The sequence below is a fragment of the Zootoca vivipara genome, chromosome 1 (genome assembly GCF_965207765.1).
Source record: "Zootoca vivipara chromosome 1, rZooViv2.hap1.1, whole genome shotgun sequence".
In the NCBI taxonomy this organism is placed as follows: domain Eukaryota; kingdom Metazoa; phylum Chordata; class Lepidosauria; order Squamata; family Lacertidae; genus Zootoca; species Zootoca vivipara.
In genome coordinates, this window is record NC_142582.1 from 4,269,856 (window position 1) to 4,296,796 (window position 26,941).

At 43.9% G+C, this 26,941-nt stretch overlaps 1 protein-coding gene across 1 annotated transcript in view; it reads right to left on the reverse strand.

Annotated features, from left to right (window-relative positions):
• Positions 1-324: 324 nt before the first annotated feature.
• VWC2L (von Willebrand factor C domain containing 2 like) overlaps positions 325-26,941 on the reverse strand; it is a 90,840-nt gene continuing 64,223 nt past the window's right edge. Inside the window, exon 4 of the mRNA XM_088675084.1 lies at positions 325-728. Within this exon, the coding sequence (XP_088531210.1) occupies positions 325-728 (404 nt within the window). The remainder of the gene's footprint in view (positions 729-26,941) is intronic.

Consider the following 26,941-nt stretch of genomic DNA (forward strand, 5'->3'; position numbering starts at 1 on the left):
TTAAAAAGTGAGAGCCAAATTAAGAGTCTTTTTAGTTACAACAGAGTACTCCAGTTAGTTTAAATTTTCAGTTCTTAATGAGTTGAGTTAAATCTCTCCTTTGAGTCCATTATTTCTGAAATATTAGGCTCCAAACTTGAAACTTTCACTCTGAAATCCGACTGCATGTCGAGCCGATTCCTATATTTGTTTTTCATGAAACACATGGAAGAAAATGCTTGCTCACACCGATATGTGGTTGCAAATAGAAGGATCTTTTTCATTGCCTTATCTCCAAGTTTCTTGTACTCCTTGCGTGCTGATGCCCAGAAGTCTGTAATTTTATCACTGATGAAAATGTTTTTCATCGTACCACAGCTGGACAGATCCACAAGTTGACCTCGCTCTTCTTTTTTTGTGTATATCTTCACAGCTGAAGGGATTTCGAATCCATCTGTCCTCAGGGTCAGGTTCAGGGAAATACTCTCTAAAAGTGGTGGCTAGGCTGCGTAGATGCTCGGCTACATTGATCTTGATCTGGTCAGGCAAACTCTCCTCTGATGACTCCAAGAATTGTTTTAAAGTAGAAAAGTTAGTTAGTGACTTGTTTTCTATCCTTGATGCCCAGATCTGACACTTTTTGACCATAGCACTAATCTTATCCTCAACTTTGAACATGTCTACATTTTTTCCTTGTAAACTCAAGTTTAACACATTCAAGTGTTCAAACACATCAGCTAAGTACGCAACTGAGCAAAGCCAAGAGAAGTTAGTGAGAAAATCTGCGTACTTTGTGTCAAGAAGGAAGAGACGAACCTCGTCTCTAAGTTCAAAAAATCTTGACAAGATCCTACCTCGAGAAAGCCATCTTACTTCCGTATGAATAAGAAGTTGCTCATGCTCACTGCTGATCTGTTTACACAACAAAGAAAATAATCTGGATTGTAGAGGTCGAGTTTTAATGTAGTTGATGATTTGAACTACTTCTTTAAGTATCTTTTGCAAGTCTACACAAATCCAGACTGGAGTCCCTGAGACGGTGGGATAGTGTCTTGCACACTTCCTTCTGGCAACTCCTGCCGCCCAACTGGTGCCAAATGTATTGCTCGGCTTTCCTTTGGACCACATCAGCGAGGCTGAAAAGGGGGTGTCTTATAATTTGGGCAGCCCAGGACCTCCATATACACAAAGTGACCCCCAGGGAGGTCACTTTGGTGCAGAGGCACACTCCATTGCCTCTTGATACAAATGGATGCCAACAACAACAATTAATTATAATATTGCATTTTATTGTATTACACTTTGAATACTATGGAAGTAAAAGAAGCAAAGAAAAATACAATTAAGGAATTATACAGCATATCACAATTTCTACAACTGCAATAAAATTTACTAAGTGTTCCCCCAAGACCGTCAGCAATATTAAGGTGGTCTGTTGGCACATCGCCCCAAGGAATCCTGGGAATTGTAATTTGTTAAGGATGCTGGGAAATTGTAGCTCTGCTATGGGTAAACTAGAGCTCCCATAATTTTTTGGGGGGTGGGGGATCGTGTTTTGAATCTGCTGTAAAGGTATGTATCATGTTTCACAATGGGCAAAATGAATGCTTGCTTTTTTTGGGGGGGGGAGTAATATCCATTTCCATTTGGTTTTTTAAAAAATGTTTTTAATACTGAAATATTGCACACAGTGATATTTCTGTAACAAAGGCTGCCAAGACCTCTTTATATATAAAAAAGAATTGTGGCCCGTATTAGTTAGTACAGTATGATGGGCGTTCCTTTTCGAATTGGATATTTTACATCAGGCTCCAACATGTCTTGGGCCTGACCTGATCCCACCCAGATCAAAGCTCCATCCCATTGACCCACACAGCCTGTTTGCTGTCACTTTCCTCGCTGGGCAACATTTGCTGGAACTGGGGGAGCTGGAGGCACGAGGGAAGCGGCTGGAGGAGGAGGGGGAGGTCCTGATTGTTCCTGCGTCTTTGTGTGTGTGTGGAGAGAGAGAGATGTGTCGTCGGCTTCTCTTCTCCTTTTGAGAGGCTCCTGAGTTGCAAGGTGCGACGTGAGCCGCAGACAATGGGCGCTTTGAGAAAGGAGGCGGGGAAGCGGTGCGCGCTTTGGGTCTGGCGATCTCCAAAAGCTACGGCGCAGGGCCGAGTCAGAAAAAAACTTTATAAAACACCTTTGCATCCATTTAAACACCACTGCATTCCGTTGATTCAAGCTACAGGACCGTGACAGAACTCTAACAGTGACAGAACGCTAACAGGACTCTTCCAACAGAGCAAAGCCTCTTCTCCCTCCTCCCTATGTCCCAGTGAGGGAGAGGGTGGCAGCGGCAGCGCGTTCGGGGGCCCTCCGATGTGGGCTTCAGCGCGCTCGGAGGCTCGGGGGCTCTCTTTCTCCACCGGAGCGTCGGCACTCCGCGATGTAGCCTGCCCCAAGCCCCAAGGCCACGGCCGGGCGTCCTCGGCGCCGATCTGGCGCGGTCGCTGGGGGGGGGGTTAGGCTAACAACGCAGCAGCGGCTGCGGTTTGGGTTGCTTTTTACCGTTTGGGGGCTGATTTGGTGGCGCTGGCACGTTGGTTGAGTTTAGGAGCTCCACGCCAGCGTGCCTGCCGCCATCTTGCCTCGCCGGAAGGCCCCGTTGCGGACCCCTCCGGCATAGCTCGCGGACCCCTGGGGGTCCGCGGACCACCAGTTGGGAACCTAGGGATTATGTGATCAAGATTCTTTTCTGTGCTGTGATTTAATCAGTCTGCTTTTGCACTGGTGCAAACTGGTAACCTATAAGAAAACACACACACACACACACACTGCAACAAATTACAGTGTGCCTTGAAAACTGCAACAAGCAAAGCAAACACAGTAGTCTCTGAACAGAAATCCAGAGGTCCAGATTTTTATTTTTAAATGGAAAAAATACAGATTTCTAACTCATAAATAATACCAAGTCATTCAGAATTTCAAAATCTAAAAACAAGATTGGTTTGTATTCTGTGGAACCTACATATGTATACTAATGTACACAGGGGCTTAACATCTATCAAACGGCATCATTTTGAATGCTTCCAATTAAAAATCCTTACAGCCGGAAGGAGAGGGATATTGTAGGTGTAAATCCATACAGCCATAGGCAAGTTTCTTGCCATCCCATCTGCCACCACAAATGCTAATCCTCAAAACACTGCCACTTGCAAGCTCTGTCTGTTGTATGTAAATATTTTCAATGCATTCCGGGGGATGGAGCAAACAGTAAAGGTGTCTGTTCTGCTCTGAAATGTAGATGCGTTTGATTGCAATTCTATCTCCCTTTTGCCAATGGCTGTCTCCCGACAAGCCATATGGGAACATAGAAAGCGACAGCGCGTTGTCTACCAAGTAGCACGGATAAGAAAAAGGGGAAGTCAAGCAAGGCTGAACTGTTCTGGCAAGCATCCCACGAGCAAGAGAGTATTTCCATATCTCTGACAACATGGATTAAATCGTTATAAATCCTCTTAGCTTGCCCTCTAGAGTAACTACTTGGAGTTTGTTTTGTTTTAGGAAGGAAGGAAGGAAGGAAGGAAGGAAGGAAGGAAGGAAGGATGGATGGAAGGAAGGAAGGAAGGAAGGAAGGAAGGTGCCTTATATACAAAGCCAAACCATGAGCTCAGTAGTGTCTACACTGATTGGCAGAAGCTCTCCCAAGGCATTTCCCCCAGCCCTACCTGGAGATGCCAGAATCTGACCTGAACTGGACCTGGGACCTCTGGTGTGCCAAGGGATCACGTATAACTGCCCCAATAGTATCCTAAGCACATATCATCATGAAGTCACAATAAAAAGGACTTCTAGAGGGGCCCTTTGTGCCATTCTGCTATTGGAATGTTTCAATCACCTCTGCTGCTAGAATGTTTTAATAATTTTGCTTCAGTGCTCTTGTTGTGGTTGTTGTTGTTGCTGCAATATTAATGTATTATTAGCATATGCTGCCTATTTGAGGGCAGAAAGGCATAGAATAAATAATTCTTTGCATAAATTCAGATGGCGAGTGGGCTGGATTTGCAGTATCTTCTGTTCGGGAGCTAGATTTCCAGGAGGGCTGCATGAAGGATCATCCCAAAGTTTGGCCCTCCAAACCTCATATCGACTCATGATTCCCTGTGTGTGCTTTAGCTCCCTTACTTCCACTGACTTGCCCTATAGCTGGTCTCACCTTTCTCATTGCCCACCATTCAGGCTAGGGAGCATGTGGGTGAGTATGGCATGTGGGGTGGTGACGGAAGAAGTCTTGTGAGACTGGCAAACCAAATGGTGGTCATTCACTGGGTTATGGGCACCAGAAATTGCAAATTTCTCCACTGGGATTTAAATTGATCATTTGGTGGTGGGGTGAGGACAGGGGAGTATGTAAAAATCTCCTCTACATGTGACTGTCATAGTACTTTGGATCTGGGCTCCAGTCTCCATCTCCCAGCTGAGTATTTGTATCCAAATGGAGATTCCTATGACACGTCTAGCCTAGGGAGAATCGAAATGAGGAAAACGACTGTGAAACTAAATAACTCTCTCCACAAGCTTATCTTAAATTATCTCCCATCTTGTAACAAAACTTTTAAAACAGAATTTCTGGAACTAGATTACGTGGTGAGATTAGAGAATAACAGACCCTATATAAGATAATTATCTGCAGCATCTTCTTTATCTAATCAAAATCCAGGCAGCACTTGCCAGTGAATTACTTAGTGCCCCTTTGAACATTATGTGCTGTACTTGGGAACTATTTCAGAGCACAAAATATATTTCATGATTTATGAATGGCACACACATATGCAAATTACATATTTTGTCTGCAAAATGTACAGGAGCATCAACCGCTGTGCAGTTTACATGCCAGTCTTATAAATGTTGCCATGCACACATGCATTGTGTACTGGGGAGATCAGTTATTGAGAACAAAGTTGCTAAACGTCAGGTACATACCAAAGACTTTCTTGTTCCAACAGGCATTTTAAGGTAGTTCTTGTTTATATTAAGACTTTTCATTGTTTTATTCTCTGTATTGTTTATTTTTATGTATACTGCTTAGATGCCAATGATTCAGTGGCATATACATGCCTTAAAAAATGAATGAATGAATAATAAAAATGTAACATACAAAACAAAATTAAAAGAACCTGACCCCATTCTAGTTCAGACTAGACAATGCCTATCTTTGAAACTGCACCAGAACCATAAAAGCAAAAGTACCAGCTATGCAATGGAGTATGTATACTGTATTTACTAGGTGTTCCGCAAGGAGTATGACTTCCAGTGCAAAAATATAAGCATACACAACGTGTGTGGCATAGTGATGAAAGTGTTGGACTAAGACCTAGGGCAGTGTTTCTCAACCTTTTTTGGGCCACGGCACACTTGTTCCGTGAAAAAAATCATGAGGCACACCACCATTAAAAAAGTTAAAAAATTTAACTCTGTGCCGCCCTATATTATAATTATGACTGTAAGAAACACTTGCCAAATATTGCTTTCCGGCGGGTTAGTGCTGTGTATTGGCGGCCGCCAGGCTCGTTTGCACTGAGCTTTGGGAAAGAGGAGGAGAAATATTGCTTTCCGGCGGGTCAGTGTTGTGTATTGGCGGCCGCCAGGCACGTGACAATGCAAATCGCCCTTCTCGTCGCCGCACGTCACGGCACACCAGCCAGCGTCTCGCGGCACACTAGTGTGCCGCGGAACAGCGGTTGAGAAACGCTGACCTAGGGGACCGGAGCTCAAATCGCTACTCAACCATGCAGCTCACTTGAGATCTCCTACTGCAAACCGTGTTCCTGCAATAGAAGACAGGGCTCCCCCACCTTTAATGGTTGCATAGGAGAGGGAATTTCAGCAAGGGTAGTTTGCATGGCAAGCTATAAGTGCTGAAATCCTTTCTTCTTAAAGCCCCCTCCTTTCCCCCCTCCACCTTTACTCATAGTTTCTGATCAGTTTTTTTTTCTCAGAAGCCTGAATTATGAGTAGAGCAGCTTCCCTGAAATACAACTTTGCATACTGCCACCCATTATGGATAAATGTGTGGCTGCAGGGGAATGTTGGGTATGCTGTATGGAATCACTTTCAGTCCACATGGCACCAAATGTGCACCTTAGAGCAATCCCCAGAATTCTTTGCAATGTGTAGAGGTTGCTTGGCGGTCATCAATTTTCCCTTGACAGGGAGCTTGATCTAAAGAAAGGACTGCATGAAGGGAGAATATTTGAAAAAAGATTGTCCTATCATATTATATTCCTCAGGAGCCATTAGTCCTGTACATGTGTTTTGATGAAGCTTTGTAAACCGAAGGCAGTACCAAGACCTGATTTTCTCAGGCAGCCTCAGAAGTCAACTCCATTTGGGACTAATAAGTTGAGTCATAATAAGTTTGCATTTCCTAAATGGCGATACGGCTCCCTGTGACACAGACTGATTGTGCCTCAGCTGCTTTGCATCAAGAGTGGAATATTAAACACTTGTGTGTTATCATTCTTGATCAAGAGCAATAGTCCCCAAACGAATCCAAAGTGGGAAGGCATCCAGATGGAACAGAATGAATTGCTCCTGTTTATTGTTGGCATTCTTGCACAGTGTGAAGAGGAGGCATAACTGGAGGCACCAGTAGATACTGAAACAGAAATGTTGGTGCACAAAATACCCATAGCTGGATTTAAAAAGCACTTGGTCAGCTTCCTCTGGCAGACAATGCTGACTGGGTGCATAAAAGCAAGCTCCAGGTCCATTATCCAGTCAGGTGAAAGACAACTGAATACATTTCTGATACATTTTAGGCTGAAAAGCTTCAAACAATAAAAAAGTTTTCCTCTCCATCTGATTCATGACAAGAGTTCAACCTGGTCCAAGTAAGTTTCCAGCAAAATTGCACCAGCAGGTAGAAGGCATTCCCCTAAATCAATATGCCCTGGGAAAGTGAAAATTCCCGCTAGATCGAGGCCAAATTGTCCCTGATATGTATTATTTCCACACACACACACCTGCCCCTGTGTGTGTTTTGGATGTACAAACACTGTGGGTGGGTTTGAGGTTGAATAGAAAGGCTGCTGAGTCTTGTCTCTGCTGGTCATTTGTCTGCTCAAAATTGTCCCCGCGTAAGCTGCTTTTCTCTCTGCGTGGAAAAAGATATGGGGATCTCCAAAATGTCAGGACAGGGGCAGGGAAACCTAACATTTTGTTTCACTGTGATTGTAAGGGTGACTGTGATGCTCTATACTTAGGATGGGATGTGCTGCAGTTCCGTTTGCCTTTGCAACTCTTGTAATTATCATGATTTTCACATATGCTGCTGTGTCTTCAGCTGGAGCCTTAAAACTGTGAAATTGGAGCATTGGACAGGGCTGTGGTTTCAGGTGGGCTCTGAGGTCTTTCTCTTGAGTCACTGGCATTTTGTTCTAAATTGATGTAGGCGATTTCATGCATCTCTTTGTATACTTGTGTGGGAGTAACTCCCACGAATCCCAGAGAGACTTATTGCTGTGTCAAAATTACAGAAGACTGACTTGTTCAGCAGATTCACAAGCAGAAAGAAGATGAGCTATATCACATGCCAAGGATTAATCAGTGATCTTTGAGAATTAAAAGTGAAGGCACTGTTTTTTAGCATAATTAAACAGAACTGAGCATATTAAAGGTTTAAGGTAGGCTTCACACTGCATTCTGTGAGCATGAAGAACCTATTGAAAATTATGGCTCTGGTTCAGGGCTGGTTCTATTTCATTGTATCTGAACATTTTGGCCATGCAAACAATTGCTGCTTCTATTAATTTTAGTACTTACAGACATAATCTTGTGTCATTGGAAGGCAGGATGACATATCACTTGCGCCTTCTTCATGAGTTAGAATTCTATCACTGTGGAATAGCTGTATTTTACTTCTGACAAGGCAAGGGTAGATATCTGTGATGCAGAGCCAAAGTTACCTCCACCAAGGGCTTGTCTCCCTTAAGGATTCCTATATCCTCCATCACCTGCCTACTTCACTTCCTGAAGATGATCGAGGCACAGACACCAGCCTTTCCTCTTAAATCCATAAGCGGAGTCCTTCCATGTTTACTTCCTGCCGCAGCAGTGCCTATTTATCTACTGGCCTGCTTTTGAACTCCTAGGTTGGCAGGTGCTGGGACAGAGCAACAGGAGCTCACCCCGTCATGTGGATTAGAATCACCTACTTTCTGATCAGCAAGCCCAAGAGGCTTAGTGTTTAGACCACAGCGCCACCTGCTCCCTCATATATCACAAAGACACCACATTCTCTGCTGTCCCTCATTCAAAGGACACCAAACCCTGGGGAAGTGTCTGGAACCCTAGAATTTCACACCACTTGGAGATTGGGGTGGCCTGCAATAGTATCAAGAAGGCTGGTGGCAGGTTTTTGTTTAAATGGTGTGTAGAAAGTAGCAAGGGTGCATCTCCACAGAGTTCTACTGATGCTACAAGTTTCATGAGTGTGGCTTTCCCTCTTCATAAAAGACAATGCAGGCAATGCAGAGAGAAGCCCGTGAAAGTCCAAGCCCCAGTGCTTTTCTTACACACTATACCTTTAAAGCACATTCAAAACACCTTCTTTCCCTCAAAGAATTTTGGGCAGTGTAGTTTATCACTCAGAGAACTGCAAATCCCAGCAACGCTTAACAAACTACAGTGCCCAGAATTCTTTGAAGGGGGAGAAGGGTTTTGAATGTGCTTTAAAGTACAGAGCTAAGGGCTCTTTATTGTTTTTATTACTGCTGACTACTAGGCTCACTTTTCTGGTATGCAGGCATGGGCGTAGCCAGGGGGTGGGGTGGGGATAGCTGCCCCCCCAAATCCAATAAATAAATAAAAATACTTAACTGATGAATTGCATTGCAGATAACTCGGTTCTGCTCTCCCTAACATAAAGCCTGCCCCCCCCACGTAAAATAAATTCTTGCTATGCTCAAGGATGCAGGAAAATCTCCTACGGTAGCTGCAAAACCTTATTCGGAAAATTGCATCCCCCCGCCCCCAAAACATTGTCTGACACTTGCACTGAATAATTGGTTGTCCTCCCTATATCTACTTAACTACACAATGACCATGCTATTATTTCTGCATCCACACGTTCACAGAAGAAAGCAAAGAGCCATTTTGCAGGCCATCTCTCCCCATGCTTTGAATTTGCTTCAGCCTCTGATTAGTCAACCTCTTTCACTTAAGCATGAAAACAAACTGGGGGAAACAGTGAGCTAAAGGGCAGTGCATCCATTGATGAAAACAAGCACCTGGCGAAGAGTTCCACGAATATGTCTGGTTAGAATTGAAAACGGAGCTCTGGAAATGTGGGTGTGTTTGATCACTGGCTGTAAAATATTAGTTTTAGGGCTGACAGTTCTAACAACAGTTGTTTTCTTTTCCACAAGTTTCTCCAAGCTAGGCAAGGATCTTCCACCAGGTTTCCCACTCACAATGAAACTCCCAAAGACACAAAGGGACTTTGCATTAGGTTGCAGCTTTCTGCCTGTGGTCACATTATTGGTTGCAGTGTGCTTGGTTAAAACTCCTTCAATCAGCATCTAGGGCCAGAAGGCTGGAGGAATTTCCAAGCATGCCAGCCAAATAGAGGGTTGTTGGTGGTAGACTGACCTGTGTCTTGTGATGGGCAAAGGGAGGAGGTCTGCATATCAGGACCTTCAAATCATAGCTGCCAAGTTATCCCTTTTTTAAAGGGATTTTCCCTTATGTTGAATAGGCTTCCTCGCGAGAAAAGGGAAAACTTGGCAGCTATGCTTCAAATCCTCTTCCTTTACAGCTGAGTAGCATTTTCACAGCTGGCAGTGCTGACCACCTGAAAGATGTGTGTGTGTGTGTGTGTGTGCGCGCGTGCAATCTGGTGCTACATGCAAGGAGCTGGGGAGTGCGACAAATCTTTCCACCAACCTGGTGGAAAACCCCCCACAATCAGCCCCTGCCCTTACATTTTGTAGCAGGAACATACCAGAGAAACAAGATGCTGAGAATTTTCACATTTTATCTCAAGTTCTAAGTTTGCAAGGTGAAATGACATTAATATAGTTTATTTTGTTTTATTTTATTTATTCAGTCAGTCTGCATTAATACATGGGGGGGATATAATGGCATGTCTCATATTTTAAGTGGGTGATATATACACAGAGGTGCTGGCTGTGAGTCAAGTCAGCATAAAACCAACATTTCCCCTCTGCTCTTTTTCCACCTACAGCTGTGCATGATATTTTATGCATTTATTTTATCTCACTCATAAAGAGGGCAGAAGCTGTAATGATGCCAATTTCAGGAAGACGGAGTTCCCATCCTAGTGACTTCTTTCCCTCCCCCACTCAGCCCACCAGTTGACATCAAACAGCACATGACTGTAACCAGCCCAGTATGAACCGTATGAACAGATGTGGTGGAACACCCAATGGAGTCTTTTGATATTGTCCTATTATAACAACCAAACACACTGAGGTCTATCCTGGGCTGTGTGAGAAACTGAGGCATGAAAGTCTTGGGTGCCCTAGAGTTGCAGGTAAGGGGCAGAGGGTGAAGTCAAGGTGGGTGAACTACCTTTTCATGGGTTTGGTCATGTCCACAGAGTGGAAGATGGCAGGATCCTCAAGGATGACCTATGGGGAGCTGGCTTCAGGCACCAGACCTGATGGCAGACCAATTCTCTGTTACAAAGATGTCTGCAAACAAGACATGAAGGCTGGCAACATCAATCCTGCCATGTGGAAATCCCTTGCAGACAACCACAGTGCCTGGAGACAGGCAGTCAGGTCAAGCACGCATAGCAGTGACCAGAAGAGGAATTGCCACTGAGAGGAGCACAGAGAGAAGAAAATGCAGCAGCACAACTGGATGCCTTCCTCTGCCCCAGCTGCAACAAACATGTCTCTCCTGTGTAGGTCTCTACAGTCATAGCATGGCAGGCACTTTAACTCTCCAGCGGTTTAACTTTACCCCCAAAGGTGTAGTCTCCTGTGACAGATGGACGCCAACAGGCTGGCTTATACCAGGATGGCTCTTCCCTATCCCACTGCTTTTGTGACTGTCTTTCTACAAAGCTGGCATAGGTTCAGAGGTATGGTCAGGGGACCACCAGGGAACCCAGCGGGTCGGTGGAAGGGCTCCGAGACACTGCTGCTTCAGAGCATCATCCGGAAGGTGGTGCTGAGGCTCTCATAGTGGAGGAGAGCTCAGGAGATGCTGACAGATCACAGGAGCGGTGGGGAAGGTCGGAAGTGTCGGACCTGAGCGTTGTAGAGGGAGAAGTGTCAACAACCAGAGAACCTGCTCAACAGTTTAGCAGTTCAGGGGGGGGGGAGGAAAGGTCCCCGCCCCTTCACCCCAGGAGCGCAGGGGGGGGGGGGACAAACGTCAGGAGCAAAAGTGGAAACTGAGGGCTCCCAGGTTCCTTTGTTGGCGCCTATCTAGATGGGCGCCACTTCCGGATTCTGATTCGGACTAGACAGTCATGGACTTTTTAGCTCTGTCATGTACATATGTATATAATAAAACTCTGTAAGAACCAGCTATGGAGTTTGAAGCCTCTTACTCGTGAGAAGCCAACAAGCGTCCTTACAGGTATGCTGTGAGAATGGGAAAGCTCTGGATCCAATGGATTCACACCCAATCTTGGCACACTTCCTCTTTGTCCTCTCTGGCACTGAAGAAGCATGGACTGAAGTCCATTCCATAGCTCCAGCTTAGGCCAATTCTCCTTCTCCAGTGGTGGATCTTGCCACCCTCGGAGAGGAAGATCTCAGGGGAATCCTTTCATTCAGACCTTCAAGCTACACACCCACAACTAGCGCGCTTGTGCCCCCACCTGCTTGGCGTCATAGCTGCCAAGTTTTCCCTTTTCTCACGAGGAAGCCTATTCAGCATAATGGAATTTTCCTTTAAAAAAGGGAGAACTTGGCAGCTATGCTTGGCGTCAGTGAACTGCAATGTCCAGAGGGGAAGAGGAGAGGCCTCCAAGAATGCAACTGTAGTCACCTGGTCAAAATGAGGGCCTTAATTTTTTTTTTAAGTTCTGAATATTTAAATTTGCAAGAATAATTGGAGACCCATTAGAAACGACTTGATGTACAAATCACTAGGAACAGGTGGGTAGCCGTGTTGGTCTGAGTCGAAGCAAAATAAAAAAATTCCTTCAGTAGCACCTTAAAGACCAACTAAGTTTATATTTTGGTATGAGCTTTCGTGTGCATGCACACTTCTTCAGATATCTGAAGAAGTGTGCATGCACACGAAAGCTCATACCAAAATATAAACTTAGTTGGTCTTTAAGGTGCTACTGAAGGAATTTTTTTATTTTGAAATCACTAGGAAACGCACTAAACAAAAATATATACTCTGGTCACATTTCACTTCCAGGCCATTACTTTCAGTAACTGGTGCTTCCTAAAATAAATTATTGTAATAATTCTGCTCGGATAATTATATAGCTCATCTCATTATTCACTCTTATTACAATGTTCTTATTTAAAATGCCTAACATTACAAGTCATGTTAATATTTAGGTGCCTTCCACGGTGACAAATTCCAGATGGGTAGCCGTGCTGCAGCAAAACAACAGAGTCCTGTGGCATCTCAAAGACTAGCAAATTTATTGTGGCAAAAAGCGTTTGTGGTTCAGAGCCGACTTTGTCAGGCGCACACATAAATTACTTATGAAAGCTTGTGCATCGTTAAACACTATCGACTTGGTTGCCACACCATGCGGGGGATGGTGATGGACTAGATTACTTCAAAAGGGGATAAGACAAATTCAAGGAAGATAAGGCTCTCAATAGCTATCATGGTAGTTATGATGGCTATGTACCAGTACAGTGGTACCTCTACTTACAAATAACTCTACTTACGAATGTTTCTACTTACGAATGGAGCTCTGTCTGCCATCTTGGATGTGGTTTAGATAGGATTTTTTCTACTTACAAATTTTTAGATAGGGTTGCTTCGACTTACGAATTTTTTCTCCCAATGCATTCCTATGGGATTCGACTTACATTTTTTTTTACTTACAAATGTGTGTTCGAAACTCATTAAATTCGTAAGTAGAGGTACCACTGTATCTCCATTCTCAAAAGCAGCAGACCTTTGAATATAAGTCACCAGGAAACAACTATGGCTTTTGGGCTCCAGGTTCTGCTTGGGCTTCCTAGTAGCATCTGGGTGGCCACTTTGAGAACAATTTGTAGGACTAGACCACCTTGGACCTGATCCAGCAGGGTTCATCTTAAGTTCTTAGGACTCTCTCCCCTGCTTTTGGAACTCAGAGGACCTTACAGAGCAAGTTGAGAAAGACTGTGATCCTCTATAGGATTACTTAGGTGTAAGCCCTACTGAATTCAGTGAGACTGAGGCATGAGACTGAGATTGGGTCAACATGCCCTCCTGGGAACTATCCGTGTTTGCAAAAATGATTGCTTGGAAAACTGGCAGTCTGAATCTAGCCACAGTATATTTTGTGTTCTCATTTATTTATTTAACCATTGTCTGCTGTAGTTCTCTGAAATGGAGTCAGAAGTAAATGTAAATGGAGACATTAATGGCTAAACTTATATGTCCCAGAAACCACAGTGGTCTCTTGTATCCTGAGGTGCAGGCATATCTGTGCCTTGGTTACCTCAAGTAAAAACCTCCTTATTTCAAAATCCATTTAGACAGCATAGTGATGGATTGTGCCTCATAGCCTAAGCTCCAAAGATGCATTAAAGTTAATGGAAAGACTTTCCAACCGGAGGCAAGTGTGTGGTTTCATTGTCCAAACCTCCTTCAAACAGAGTTAACAAAGGTGTTAACGATATCCAATACCCAATCAGGCTGTTGGAGAGTTTCTTTAACCCTTTGGTCCACTCACACGGCTTTTTCCTTTGTGAGCCCTTGCCATTTAATTAATTAGATTCATGGCATTCATCTATGGCTTTATTGGAGTGCTATGCAGAGAGTCAGGCTGCTAATAAAATGAAATGAGCATATGCCACTTTTTGTGAGCATGTAGTTCCCTTTTAATTAAATGACTAGATGAAAGCTGCTGTTGCATCCATGGCTAATAGTTCCTGGGTTTCCATTAAATTGCAAAGGGCCTGATGTTTATCATTGCTTGTATTTTGCACAACCATATTGGGATAGTTACAGGTAGGTAGCTGTGTTGGTCTGAGTCGAAGCAAAATAAAAAAAATCCTTCAGTAGCACCTTAAAGAACAAATAAAAACTTAGTTGGTCTTTAAGGTGCTACTGAAGGAATTTTTTCATATTGGGATAGGAAAAGACGTGACCCTACTGGCCTTGGCCATTTTGGCACCTCAATCCAGGACTGCCAAGTCTTAGGATCTGATTTCATTTCGTTCTCAGGGTCTCTAGGTGAACCAAGGTGAACCAAAGTAGGGGGGGCAACCCCCCTCCATCAGGCTTCAAGTGATGAGGCACAACGAGGCTCTTTCCTGATGCAGCAAGTGTGGGTCTCTGCCCCACACAAGATGCCAAGACTTACCAGACCACGATCAAGAGAAACAAGATATTGCACATCAAAATCAGAAATGAGCTTTGGCATACCATTTGATAATAATAATAATAATAATAATAATAATAATAAATTTATTATTTATACCCCGTCCATCTGGCTGGGTTTCCCCAGCCACTCTGGGCGGCTTCCAACAGAAAAATAAAATAAAATAAAACAATCTATTAAACATTAAAAACCTCCCTAAACAGGGCTGCCTTCAGATGTCTTCTAAAAATCTGGTAGCTGTTTTTCTCTTTGACATCTGATGGGAGGGCGTTCCACAGGGCGGGCGCCACTACCGAGAAGGCCCTCTGTCTGGTTTCCTGTAACCCCACTTCTCGCAATGAGGGAACTGCCAGAAGGCCCTCGGTACTGGACCTCAGTGTCCGGGCAGAATGATGTGGGTGGAGACACTCCTTCAGGTATTCTGGACCGAGGCCATTTAGGGCTTTAAAGGTCAGCACCAACACTTTGAATTAGGCTCGGAAAAGTACTGGGAGCTAATGTAGATTTTTTTTCAAGACCGGTGTTATATGGTCTCGGTGGTTGCTCCCAGTCACCAGTCTAGCCGCCGCATTCTGGATTAGTTGTAGTTTCCAGGTCACCTTCAAAGGTAGCCCCACATAGAGCACATTGCTCCAAGTGGGAGATAACATGTGCCACTCTGGCGAGACAGTCTGCAGGCAGGTAGGGTCTCAGCCTGCGTACCAGATGGAGCTGATAGACAGCTGCCCTGGACACAGAATTGACCTGCGCCTCCATGGACAGCTGTGAGTCCAAAATGACTCCCAGGCTGCACACCTGGTCCTTCAGGGGCACAGTTACCCCATTCAGGACCAGGGAGTCCTCCACACCTGCCTGCCTCCTGTCCCCCACAAACAGTACTTCTGTGTTGTCAGTTTTCAACCTCAATCTGTTAGCCACCATCCATCCTCCAACCGCCTCCAGGCACTCACACAGGACCTTCACCACCTTCACTGATTCTGATTTGAAAGAGAGGTAGAGCTAGGTATCATCTGCATACTGATGAACACCCAGCCCAAACCCCCTGATGATCTCTCCCAGCAGCTGTATGTAGATGTTAAAAAGCATGGGGGAGAGGACAGAACCCTGAGGCACCCCACAAGTGAGAGCCTGAACTCTCATCCCCCCCTCACTTTCTGAACACGGCCCAGGACACAGCAGGCTACTTAAACCGACACAGAGGCTACCCAGGACACAGCAGGCTACTTAACATATATGGATTAGATGTTGCAGAATAATATGCAGACATATTTTATGTCAATATAAAAGTGATATCATTCATAGGCACAGCATTGTTATAACACAAATATTATACAATATGTAAATGTGTTATAACAATGAGCAAGATTTTTTCATAGCAATGTAAGAAAAGGCCAAAGGTCAATTTAGTGCAGCATCCTGTTTCCTCCATGGTGGCCAGTCAGATGTTTCCAGGGAACTCAACCAGCAGGGAATGAAGGCAGCAACCCCTCCCCCTTTGTCACCCAGCCATTGACAATCAGGGATACAGTGCACATGATCATGGAGGTTCTGTTGACCTATTGTGGCTCACAACCAAGGATAGTCCTAACTTCCATGAACATTTATTTATTGAATTTATATACAGTGGAGAAAAAAGAAATCAATACGATTCATAATATTACACAGTTCTTTCATACCAGGGAGGAAAATGTGAATGATCCACCAACAGTTAAAAGTTGAAATATCCCTCTGGTGTTTCAGTGGAAAGTATTTAAACAAGTGCTTGTTTCCTATTAAAATAAATGAGAAATAAACATTCTTAATTATGACTTTTTTTGCACCCAAAATACATTTTCAGTCTGCATTTTCCTCCTTTGAAGGCTTTTTACAAAGAAGACTCTGAGATCCCATGGAAAGGGAGATATAAAGTAGGCTTTCCTCCAGCCAGTATAATATATTCTCTGGCACTGCATGCTGGGCAAATGAGTCATGTGATCTATGGCCCCTCATCAATCTGGCCTGCTGAACGGAAGCGTTTGCAGTTATAGTATCCAAGAATGACTGGGCATCAAAACAAAGAGATTCTCTTCCATCAGCATCTGACAAAGTGGGCTCTAGCCAATAAAGGCTTATGGCACAAACAATTGGTTAGCCTTTAAGGTGCCATGGATCCCTTAGCTCTCTGTCCATTCGTGTGAAGCAGTTCCTCATTCATGGATGGTCCAACATAAGGAAGCAACTGAAACTTGTCAAATCCTTTGATCCAGAAGCAGAGCAGAACTCCCTATCCATGGTTTAGCAGGGCAACACTGTAGTCATGGCCCGATGTGAGCAGATGGTGAAATATGTGCATGTGTTCAAATGATGTTTTTTTTGGAAGAATGAGGACAAAGTTTCCTGCCCTTGCTGACCATTGGTGGCAGCAGTGCAGACAAAAGAGATGTGCACTAGCCAAAACTAAATTAGACCAATGAATATCTTGTAGGACTATTTGACCCTTTACATGTAATAGATGTTGGGTTGTCCTCCTTCTTATCCCTAGCTAAAATCAATGGCAGTTTTAGCATGGAATTCACTGGGATCTGCAGGGTACTCATGGAACAGTTGTGATCAGCACTTATAAGATTATTCCCTGCAACCATCTGTGTAACCAGGATATTTCACCTTGATCTGAACACCATACTTTTGTTGATGCAGCCTACAATAGCACTAGCTTTTTTTGCTGCTACATCACCCTGTTGACTCATGTTAAGCTTGTGGTCTACTAAGAGCCCTAGATCCTTTTTTAAATTTACTACAGGCAAGTCAAGTGTCCCACATCTTAAATTTGTGCATTTGGTTCTTTCTGCGTAAGTGCAGAACCTGACATTTCTCCCTTCTGAAATTCATTTAGTTAGCTTGCGCCAGTTCTCCAATCTGTTAAGGTTATTTGGAATCTTCATGATGTCTTCTGTAGCAAAAGCTACCCCTCCCAGTTTGGTGTCATTTGCAAATTTGATGAGCATCCCCTCCTTCATTCAAGTCATTTACAAAAATGTTGAACAACAACGGGCCCAGGACAGATCCCTGAGGCACCCCAATTGTCACTTTCCCCCAGGATGACGAGGAACCATTAATGAGTAGTCTTTGGGTTCTGTCAGTCAACCAGCTACAAATCACCAAATACCATAGTCACCTCATCCAGCCCACATTTTATGTTTCATAAGAGTCAGAGGTAAATGGAAGATATAGTGATTCCCACATACACTTGAGGGTATTATGAAGGAAAAATTTAGCCCACATTTTAAAGCAATCTGAATTGGATCTGCCATTTCTGCACCTCAGCCAGCAGCAGGAGAGGAGCAGTAGCTGGGTCGACTACAAAGCAGGCAAAACGTTTGTTACCATCTTCCTGCTTTGTTTTGCCACTGCTCCCCACCGAAGGGAGAGGAGGGACGCTGGACCATCCCTGAAGGACACTGGACTCGCCCACCACTGATTTGTAGCAGTTGGGCTTGACACCAGACTTCTGGGTGGGGTGGGGAGGTTAAAAGGGGGAAATGCTTGGTTTAATGTGAATTATTTTTGGACTAGGGGGAGGTTGAGGTTTTGTTTATTTGTTAATTAATTAATTAATTATATATGGAGATGTGCAAACTTTGAGGCAGCTGTGTTTCAGGTACTGTATTGCTTTGAGAAGCATGGATTAGATAAGTTCTGACCATCTCTATTCTGGGGTCATATTGCCCCATACCTTGTCTAGGTATGCTCCAACATGATTTGGTTCTTAAAAAAGAAAAAGAAATCTTATATGCAGACTTAAGAAACTTATTGCTCATTTTCTTTAGAAATCCTTTTCTTTCTCTCTGCTGATGTTGGCATAAAACAGAAATGTTCCATAATTTAAATCCTGATGAAATCTATTTCCAAAACAGTTTTTTAATGCTTCACTTGAAAAGATTGATGTTTTTCTATTGTATTTTTCAGTGCCAATTAATTACTTAATTCATTAGCAGTGTAACACAAGAGTAGGCTTTGAACAGCCCATGCTTTGTGTAGATGCCTTTTATTATGGCTAATTAAGTACTCTGGAAGGACCTGATTAGACCTCTGAGCATTTCCTTATCTTGGGAAAAAAAATAATGCACCCAGTCCTGCTATGTATGTAACAAAAGCAGAACTTGACAACTCTGTAGCTATTTATGAAACAAAAACTATAGCAGAATGCACCAAGAAATGCAGTGTGGGGGAACCTATCCTCTGTATGCCCACTCATCCCCGTGGAGACTGAGCTACAGTAGTGCTAATTATTTTGGCTATTAAGCAGAACATAAAGAAAGCGGTGCATTCAGTGACTGAAATGAACAACGGTGCCAATGAGTAAACACAGCCTTGGGACAAATTGATGTAATGCTAACTAAAGTTAGGAACAGATTTCCAGATGGCTATTGTCCATATGGCTAAGGCTACAGTGGTAGCCAAAAGAGGCGAGAGAGGAACCTTTTCCAAATGAAATCAGCCCCGACCTTGAAACATGAATATTTGCCAGTGTGACAAGTTACTGGATTTGTTCAGCTTCTTCATTTCTCCTCTTTACCCTTACTCTACCCAGCTCTTGCTATGATCAGATTTAGGCAGCATTTACAGCAAGCACTAAATATTGCTCACAGGGGGTCAGATTGTGTCATCTTCTGCAGTTTACAAAGCACTTTATTGAACCCATCTATTCCCCCTGCCGTTGGTTGATTTATTTGTGCAGGGAGACCAAAAAGGAGGACCTTGAGTAATGCAGGAACACAGAGCAAGGCAAGCACCCATGGAATGTATTGATCCACAGTTAAGTACATAAAAGGAAGAAAAGCTGGTGCATGTATTACAATTGCAGCAGGTAGCACGTGCAATTTTACAGTTTGCATTCATAGAACAGAATCAAGCTTGTCGAGTTGTGAACTACCATTGTACTCATATATGGAATTCCAGTCTGAAACCAAGTATGAGTTTATTAAACCAAGTGTCTCCACTGAACTGCAGATTTGACATCTGCTATGTCAGAATGGACCCAGCAGGACCCAGGTGGCGCTGTGGTTAAACCACTAAGCCTAGGGCTTGCTGATCAGAAGGTTGGCGGTTCGAATCCCTGTGACAGAGTGAGCTCCCGTTGCTTGTTCCCAGCTCCTGCCCACCTAGCAATTCGAAAGCATGTCAAAGTGCAAGTAGATAAATAGGAACCGTTACAGCGGGAAGGTAAACGGCGTTTCCATGTGCTGCTCTGGTTTGCCAGAAGCGGCTTTGTCATGCTGGCCACATGACCTGGAAGCTATACACCGGCTCCCTCGGCCAATAATGCGAGATGAGCACGCAACCCCAGAGTCAGTCATGACTGGACCTAATGGTCAGGGGTCCATTTACCTTTACCTATGTCAGAATGGATGGAGTCGCCTGCTAAATTACTGCCCTCCCCAGTTGGAGTCCTGGGGTCTTCTTGGACAATGCAGATTAGGGACTTTCACACGACATCATAACTCTTACTAAGTTCTTAAAGCTACTGCCAGTCTATTTGCAAATGTGTTTGTATTATAGGAGTTTATTTCCCATTGGTACAACTGTAATCCTGTAAAGGTGTGGGACTGGTATACATTTCCCCCCTTTCTCTCATTATAACATATTGAGCTTGTTACAAATTGAGATTTAACTAGGAGAATTGCTTGCATCTTTGGATTCATGCAACATGGTCTCCATGTTGTGAAAACACGTTCTATTGATTGCACCTGTTCCTTGCCAGAATGTTATTGTTTTAGGCACACAACTTTTCTTCTCAACCTACAGTCATATACCAGGAGTGAGGGTTTGTTGTTATTTATGTGTAGGTCCACAGGTGTCCCGATTAGGGAAGGGCTGTGGTGCAGTGGTGGGGCACGTGGTTTGCGTGTTTAAATCCCCAGGCCCCATGCCTGGTGTTTCCAGGGCAGGGAAAGACCCTGCCTGAAACCTGGAGAACCGACTAGCCCCATTGAAGTCAGTGGGCTACTGTTGCACTCACAGGGAGTAAGTCCCATTGGACATAATTGGACTGCAGTTCAAATAAATATGTTTTGGATCAGACTGCATAATGGAAAACCTCCCTGCCTTGCGCATCTCTGCTAAAAAAAAAAATACACACACTGCTTGTCTTTGTTGAGATATAGTTTGCCATTCAGAAATCCCAGAATTGATATGTAAAGTTGAGACTCATGCTATCATTGGAGTTTAGGGGTTTTTAATCCTCCTTATGAATGCAGGAAGTTAGCATCTCACTCGGCAGTGAAAGGTTGCTTTGAATTCCAGAGTACTGTGACAGACAGCAGAGAGAATTACAATGAAATCGTGCTTTCCTTTCTTTCTCTCTTTCTTTGCTGCAGTTGTGTTCCATCCTGCTCTCTGTATGATTAGTTACTACGTATGCCCATGCCTCTTGCTCATTGGCATTGTGTTCTCTGACTGCCACTGCAGTCTGCCTCAATTAGAAAGACTGGGTGAGAAAAAGCTCCCTTTGCTACTGGCAAAGTCAGGTCTCACTGGATGGCAGCTGACTATTGCTGGTGGGGAGACTGATTCAACTTCTTAATGAATACCAGGTTATCAGAATGTCAGTTATGCATGACCCAAAGCAGCATTTGTAACCAAGTCAGCACAATGTGTTGTCAGGCAGCAAGACTAATGGTTAACAACACTCCAATTCTGTCCCCGTTTATCAGTGGCAGACCCTGATTATGGATACCTCTCCCTGGTATAATGTGGCCCCTATTTTCTTTTTGAAGATCCCTGTTCAATATTTTGTTTAGTGAGGGGCCAGAATAAGATGTGATACTAAATGTGTTTTTGCACTCAACATGCACATGTTGTTGTTTAAAAATGATTGGATTCTGATAATTAATGGAAGCCATTGGGAGATTTTCTCCCAATGCAAAATAGAAGGCTCAAAGAATGGTTTGCATCAGGACCACAGCAAGGCAGAAATGGCTCTCTATCTCCCCAGCTGTTAATTTCATTTTTAAGCTGCTAATTTCATTTTTTTTTAAAAAAACTCTGCAGATAAAGTGCAAGGTGACACATTTAATGCCACACTTAAGCTATGCACACATTATTGGCTTAAAAATTAATTTTTTTCTCAATTTAGGGTTTGTTTTTTGAGAGGGGGGAATATTTCCTATGCAGTATTTCCTAAAATACAGTATTTTCCCAATAAATGAATATATATATATATGGTCCATATATATGGACTGTGGCCAACATTGTGTGCATATCACTTCTCAAACCAGCAGCAGGAGTGTACTGGATGCAGAGCTACAAAGTGGGTGAATGAACACAGCCCTTGCCTGGCCCTGGGTTACTAGGTTTGCCATTCTTCAGGCTTCAGCTCCACACTGCAGATTAGCCTTGCTAACCTAGCCCCCTCCAGGTTGGGCTACAATACCCATCATTCTTGACCATGCTGGCTGGGGCAGATGGAAGCTGGAGTCCAAAACTCCACACGTGCCTTCTCTTCTCAGACTAGGTCCCATTGAGTTGAATGGGGCTTGTTTCCAATTAATTGTGATTAATATTGAAAGCAAAATCACTGAGTTGGGGGCAGGAGGAAGGAATCTTGCAGTATGTGAACACAAAGACACCATGACGTGAATGGCTTGCAATTTCAAATTCTCGAAAAACTCATTTTGAACTGTTGATATCTGATAGTAAGTCAATTACGTTTCTCTAGTATATCTTTAACCAGCAGAACAAACTCATTTTTTTTTTGGTTTCTAAAATGGCTTAGGGCAGGTGATAGCAAAGTATTTGTATTCTGCATACAGCAGGCAGGGAAGAGCCACCAGCCATGTGCAAAGCAGGCAGAGGGGGTGGAAGCAGGACTCAAACAGTGATCCATGAAGGTATGGGGAAAGGTCACTATAAGCAGGTCCCTATTAGGATTATGAAATGTCGGAGGATATGCACCGAATGCACACACAGAACCAGTGGCACAGCTGATGTAGCACAGTAACTCCAAAACTGTTTGAATCTTGCTCCATCTCGCCAAGATGGCCTTAGGCAAGCCATTCTTCTGTGGCATCAGTCTCTTGCCTTAATCTCCAAACTTTACTGGGTTGTTGTAAGCATCACAGAAATGCAATGTGTGCAAAGTCCTTTATAGTTGCACAAATGCTAAGAACTATTAGCATTTAAAATACCACTGCATGGTGGCTTCTCCAAGTGCAATAGCCCGTCCACACTCCTACAAGCCACCTTGAAATAAATGCCAAGGGATGGCATGGCAGAAATGGCTAGATCCACATAGAATTGTAGAGTTGGAAGGGATCCCAAGCGCCATTTAGTCCAACTCCCCGCTATTCATGTTCAGCTACTGCAGCCAAATGGATTGGTTCTTAGCGTATCCTCTATGCATTGAGACGAAGGAACTATTTGCATGTTAGTGTTTATGGGAATACTAGTTGACCCTCCCACGCTTTGCTGTGGGTTATCCCTGTGGCTGCCCCCACCCTGTGACGATCCATGACACGTTGCTGTGCCTGACTCAGGGTCATAGCTGTCAAGTTCTCCCCCTTTTTTTTTTAAGGGAAATTCCCTTATGCTGAATAGGCTTCCTTGCAAGACACTGTCTATCTTCAGAAGACTATGTTTTCCTGCTGAATGTCAACAGGGCATTTTAGAAATGAAAGTACCGTAGTAGCCCTTTGAAACACAGGTTCCCATTCTCAAAGGAAAGTGGCTCAAATACCTGATCAAAATCTTCTAGTGGAGTAACATCCACAAAAGAGGCAGCCCCAATAAAAAAACTATTAAAAAAATGAAATACTAAAACACCAGCCTAGTTCCAAAGGCAGGCCTCTGTTTTTAATCACATTTTCCCCCTCAGTTCTCTAATAATTACTGTTCTGTATTTCCTGTAATGCATTTCTTGTTTGCATTGACATTGCTTGAAAGGTAACCGAAAATTATCTCTCAGGCCTTTTGCCTGCAGCTTTATCACAGCACAGGAGTCTTATGGAAATTAAGTGCAGTGCCTCAAATAAAAGAAAACTAAATTCTTCCATTAATATCTGGCGTTTGCTGCCCTGGTCTGTAACCTGGGAGGACATCTGCAATTACTATGCAGTTCTGAGCCAGGCATCTAACTCTGCGCTACAGTGGCAGCTTCCATTCCGTTGCTTCCTTTCCTGGGCATTTAACTGCATCCCAAAGAGCTTATTCAAACAAGCAATCGCCGCTCATGTGAGACGCCTAATTGACTTCAGAGGGCTCCTCGTGTGGGCAAGAGTTACTCATGCGGCTACTGTACCCAGGGAAACGTGCGCAGAGAGAATGCTCAGTCCGGCACCTGCGAGGCTCCTTTTAGAGATACAGATAGGCAAACTCATGGATTTCAAAGATACATTGTGTTCCTCCCAGACTGAAACACGGCTGACTGCGGCATCGCTCCCTGAGCAAAATCAATCGGCAGGATGGCTTACTCTGAGTTCTGAGCTCTCTCACTCTTCTGGTGCTTCTAAATGTAGAAAAGGAAGGAGGTATAGGGTTTTGGTTAGATCATAAATGAGAAAGTACGGCATTCCACAGAGATGTGTATTGATCTGAAAAGGAGAATGACAAAAAGCAATGCTGCTGTACACATATCAAAAGGCACGCTCCTTACTGCGAGGAGGAGAGTGTAACTAAGGCTGAAATGATGCCAACTGAAAACTTGAGCGGAGATTTACATGCATTACAAGAGCACATTGGGACCCAGGTGGCGCTGTGGGTTAAACCACAGAGTCTAGGGCTTGCTGATCAGAAGGTCGGCGGTTCGAATCCCTGCAATGGGGTGAACTCCCATTGCTCGGTCCCAGCTCCTGCCCACCTAGCAGTTTGAAAGCACATCAAAGTGCAAGTAGATAAATAGGGACTGCTCCGGCGGGAAGGTAAACGGCGTTTCCATGCGCTGCTCTGGTTCGCCAGAAGCAGCTTTGTCATGCTGGCCACATGACCCTGAAGCTGTCTGCGGACAAACGCTGGCTCCCTCGGCTTATAGAGCGAGATGAGCGCCGCAACCCCAGAGTCGGACACGACTGGACCTGATGGTCAGGGGCCCCTTTACCTTTACGAGAGCACATAAAACGCAGAAACCTTCTTTAAACCAAGTACATCAACTCTAATTAGGAAACATTCTCTCTACTCTCTGGAAGGTGTGCATGTGTACCTGGACAGTTTTGTTTATTCTGGAAACCTTTCGCCAGTGGAATAAACAAAGGATGTTCTCTCTCTCTCTCTCTCTCTCTCTCTCTCTCTCTCTTAATGTGGTTTGTGGATCACTATCAGGGGGTAGGGCATTAGGATGACACTGTGGGAAGAGAGGATGGAAAGGAAACCCCCCCTTTCTCCCCAGATGTGCACACACACACACGAATGGCAATTTAGCACATTATTGCTGTCCTACAGAACACTATGTAACTAGAAGCTTTGGGGGGGATTCTGTCAGTGTAAGTATTTTTATTCTTCCAGACAAAAATGGCTGGAATTATATGACAAAATCCAGTACCCTCCACATTCATTTTCACTGCAATGGACTATGGCAGGAGTAGCCAGTGTGAATTCCCAAATGTTGCTGGACTTGCTACAACTCCCGTCTTTCTTGATCATTGGCAATGGTGGCTGGGGCTGATGACAGTCTAAAGACTTCTCACATTGACAATATCTGAATTATGGGATTTTCAATATAATACTTGCACATAGATTGACTGGGTTAGTGGGAGCTGCAATAGATTTTGACAAAAGAGCAGTATCACAGGAAAAGCCGCTAGAATTAGGCTACATTCCTATTGTCCGTGGGAGGTTATCCCCAAAGTCCACCAGCTGAAGCAGCTCCAACTTTCTGATGTCAAAGACAGATATTGGAAAGGATCTGATGTTGGAGCATCCCTCTGGAATAGTGCCAGCTTCTCCAACACCCTGGGCCAACATATTTTGATTTTTTTAAAATATGGTTCTTTACTGGATGGTTTTATGTACAGTGGTACCTCAGGTTAAGAACTTAATTCGTTCTGGAGGTCCGTTCTTAACCTGAAACTGCTCTTAACCTGAGGTACCACTTTAGCGCGATTTCTGTTCTCATCCTGAGGTAAAATTCTTAACCCGAGGTACTATTTCTGGGTTAGCAGAGTCTGTAACCTGAAGCATCTGTAACCTGAGGTACCACTGTACTTTGGTTCTAAGCCACTTTGATGTACTTTATGAAAGAGTGCTATATAAATATTCTTCTGAATGAATGAATGAATAAATAAATAAATAAATAAATAACATATCGGCGCTCTGAAGGCCCAAGAAAGTGGGCACCCTAAAGGCATGCTGGGAAATGCCTGGAATCCCAAACTAGGAAAAATTCTGACCTGTTCCTCTGGGAGCAAGGAGAGGGGAAACATTTCAATAAGTTTTTTTAAAATGGACAGAAGAATGTAGAACACTCCCCCACCCTCACTTCTGCTGTATAGGCTCACGCCCAGAAGGACTTTGGATAAGGCAGTAGAACCACCTTTGGATTCCTCCTCCCCCTTTAGGATGGCATCCTTATGTGTAGATCACTGTGTGGAAAAATGGTAAGCATACAGGCATTTTAGTGCTTGGGACAATGTCAGAATCAAAAGGCTCAGCAGCAAAGCAGCCAGTTCACAAGCTGAAGGTGCCTGGTTCAACATGCAGCATCTCCAGGTAGGGATGGAAATGTCCACTTATCTGAAGCCCTGGAGAGCCACTCAGCCAATCAGGGTGGACACTACTGAGTGAGATGTACCAATGGGTCTGAGGTGGCTTCTTATATTCCTAACTGCAGCCAGACATGAAAAACACCTAAGGGTGATTGTTCTCTAAACAAAACCATCCAGAAAACCTCCCAGGCTTTGCTCCCTAATGGCTGTGATTAGCCCTAGAAATTTACCATGTCACACATTAGCAACATGGGAGTGCTTCTACAAATCACTCCTGTGTCTGAAAATATAACGTGGGAAGAATAGATACGTACAGCTTGTGGTTGGAGGGATGTGGGAATGCAGGAGATACATGACAGAGCAAGCACAGGATTCCTTTTGGGAGTTGGAAACCAGAGAAACAGTGACATGTACATAACACAGAGAGAAGCAGCAGAACTACAAAACCAGCTGCATTTCTTCAACATGAGTCCAGGTGAAATATAAAACAATATAATCATCTCCAGAGTGTGTCTGACATTCTTTTATTCTTCCAACTGGAAGCGTCATTGAAAATTGTCGGTGCCTCTGGCAAATTAGTTCTTCGGTGCTCTGATGTTGATTTCTGTCAGGCCCGATTGCTCCTCTGTCAACCAAAGGAACTGTGCTAAAGCGAGGAGATGAGGCCAAGGGAAATTGCCAACATTCTTGACCTCAGTGAGACCCGCTCGGTTTGAAATTTTGTTAACCTTGTCCACAGCCAACAATTCCTGACTCG